At 48.0% G+C, this 2579-nt stretch overlaps 1 protein-coding gene across 1 annotated transcript; it reads right to left on the bottom strand.

Moving 5' to 3' along the window:
* Positions 1-809: 809 nt before the first annotated feature.
* PHACADRAFT_33952 (uncharacterized protein) lies at positions 810-2489 on the bottom strand (the record flags this gene model as incomplete). Its single annotated transcript, XM_007403098.1, has 3 exons — positions 810-1721; positions 1779-1872; positions 1928-2489. Coding segments are annotated over 3 exons (1568 nt in total), but the record flags the coding sequence as incomplete, so codon positions are not given.
* Positions 2490-2579: the final 90 nt, after the last annotated feature.

Genomic DNA, 2579 nt, shown 5'->3' with positions numbered 1-2579 from the left:
CTTGGTTTAAACAATTTGAGCATCGAGTTGCCTGTATCTGCATGGTGGACATTCAGTTGCGTGCTTGTTTTAAGCTGACGCCGCTGTCTACTTACATGAGTTCTGCCTGTCTTTGCCCCAGTGGTCTACGTCTCGTTCTTCTTCTTAGGAGGCTTAGGCTGAATTTTTGATTAGCTTATAGGTGCTATTATGATATGTAAGCTCTTACAGATGGAAAATTGCCTACAGTCAGCGTATGGACCACAGCCTTTGGGACAGCGGCAGAGGCATTCTGAGCACACGGCACAGAGCTTGACTGAGCTTCTGCACCAGTAATAGATGGGGTATGATGGGTAGTAGGCTGAGGCTTCTGCCGCGGAGCCTGAAATAAAATAAAACACAAGTTAGAAGGCATCATGAAGGTAGATAATAGCGTACGGGAGCAGCCTTTGCTCATTCCTTCAGCTGCTGTAGTTTTCGCGTGGATACATCAGTAAAGCTCCGTTCAAGCAAAGGGTCTTTATTGAAGTGCTCGACGCCATATAGCATATCAAAGTACATGTGATTCCAGGCATCTTGCTTCGAGATCTTGAGATCTGCTCGTACAAAGTCCAGGATGACTTCCTGAACCAAGATGAGCTGACAGAAGGCTTTCGGAAGAAGGGGCTTGATGCCTGTAAGGCAGGGCTTCCAAGCTTCGTGGTCATCCGGGAACATGATGTCGAGTGTTAGGGCAATAACACGTTGTCCATGCTTGCCGAAGCTTTGGGGTTCCCAGGAGTGTCGTTAGCTTATTAGCAAGTACAGACTGCAAGCACTTACTATCCGGGTCACAAAAGGTCCACAATGGCATCATGCCACTGGTCTGAAGCAGCAAAGTTGAGATTGCCGAGTAGGAACGATGGCTTCTCCACTTTGCCGCCCGTCTTCGCCGCCGCATCTGTGGCTGCTCTAATAGCACGTTCCTCAAGCTCTTTCAGTTTGAGGAAAAATGACATCTTGCTGCCGTTCTGCATAATAGTGAGTGTTCGTGCGTGAGCCTCTTCTACATGTTGCGAGAGGCGTCCATAGTCCATCTTGGTAGGATAGCCCTCCGTCCTCGCATGGGAAAGCATGTTCTCATACTTAATACGTTGGCAGATTTCAATCTGATGCGTTAGCATGCCCAACTCGTTTGTAGGTTGTGCAGAGCAAAGAAAAACCAAGAGGGCCAACAGTTCTGATGGGACCAAGTCTTTGCAATTGTCAATTGGACAAACTGTCGGTGGTGGCGCCCGAGTGGTTTTGCCATACGTGCAAAGGCGGGCAAGCTTATCTGTGTTGCCAGGCAGTTGGCTATTGGCAGAATGAGGCTTTTGCAATGACAAAGACAAGAGTGATGATGCCAAGGCTAAGGAATCGTCAAGAGTAGAGCTAGTGGCCACAGTAGGGTCGTCAAAGCGAGCCGGTTGCAAAGAGAATGATGGTAGTGGAACAGCGGAGGCACAGGAGATAATTTTGCACAAGACAACAGGTTTTGCAGTAGACAGAGAAGTAGCCAGAGACGCAGGAAAAGATGGCGGTCGAGACGAGCAAGCAGGAGAGAGGACAATAGGAGAGAGGACAATAGGAGAGATACTGGCATTCTGCACAATTTGAGCCTCAAGCATTGAGAACGTGGTCGAAGGAGTTCCAACGGCGCTCTGAGCCAAATCCTGTCTGGGAGAAAGGGTGATCATGCTGTTGTTTGCACTAAAATCAGTCTAGAAAGAGGTTAAATATGAGCGTGGGCAGCGGCAATCTTGACAAATTCTCAGTACCTTGGTAGCGGGCCGATTGCCACTGCGTAAATTCTGATCTGCATCAGGTGAATTTGTCCAACTGTGTTGCACATATGCAGGACTGGAAATCGGCCTTGAGCAACATTTCAACTAGTTAGCTAGGATACTCCAAATAGGATCACACTCACGAGAGATCAAAAAACTGCAGAAACTGCTGTTCCCACTCTTTAACTGCTGCATGGTCGTTATCATACCATGCAACACCAGTCTCAATCTCAAAGGTGACAGCACCGTCACCTTTGAAGGTTAGCTTTGACGGTGACACTTGGAGGCCTTTGATGATAGTACCGTCAGGCCGGCTGTACTCGGTCTCAGGCTGTTGTCGTGTATTGCCAGACTTGTTGTCATCATCGTCGTCATCAGAGTACACAACTCGCTTGCACTTTCGAGACACTTGGACAGGTGAAAAGAGCGACTCCACTTCTATAGGCTGTGGCTTCCATACATGCTGCTTCTTAAAGTGGATATGCCGGCGCGATGAAGATTCTATCAAAAGACGGTGTGATGGAGAGCCTGACGATGAGTGAACGCGGCATTTCTTAGAGGCTATTGGCTCCTTTATGGTGGCGCAGCACATATGAGACAGAGGGATGCCAGGTGATGACAAATTAGTAGGAGATTGCATCCGTTGAGCATGCGGCTGCTGATCCGATAAGTGGGTTGATCTCAAAATATGACCATGCCATTTGGCTGTAGAGTTTGAGACCTCATTGAGAATTAGTTTTGGCTAATATGCTTACCTTTCCTGTTTCTATCAGGCGAAGACTTGTGCTGCTTGCT

The sequence above is a fragment of the Phanerochaete carnosa genome, assembly GCF_000300595.1.
Source record: "Phanerochaete carnosa HHB-10118-sp unplaced genomic scaffold PHACAscaffold_748, whole genome shotgun sequence".
NCBI lineage: Eukaryota > Fungi > Basidiomycota > Agaricomycetes > Polyporales > Phanerochaetaceae > Phanerochaete > Phanerochaete carnosa.
This window is presented reverse-complemented; position numbering and strand designations above follow the sequence as displayed.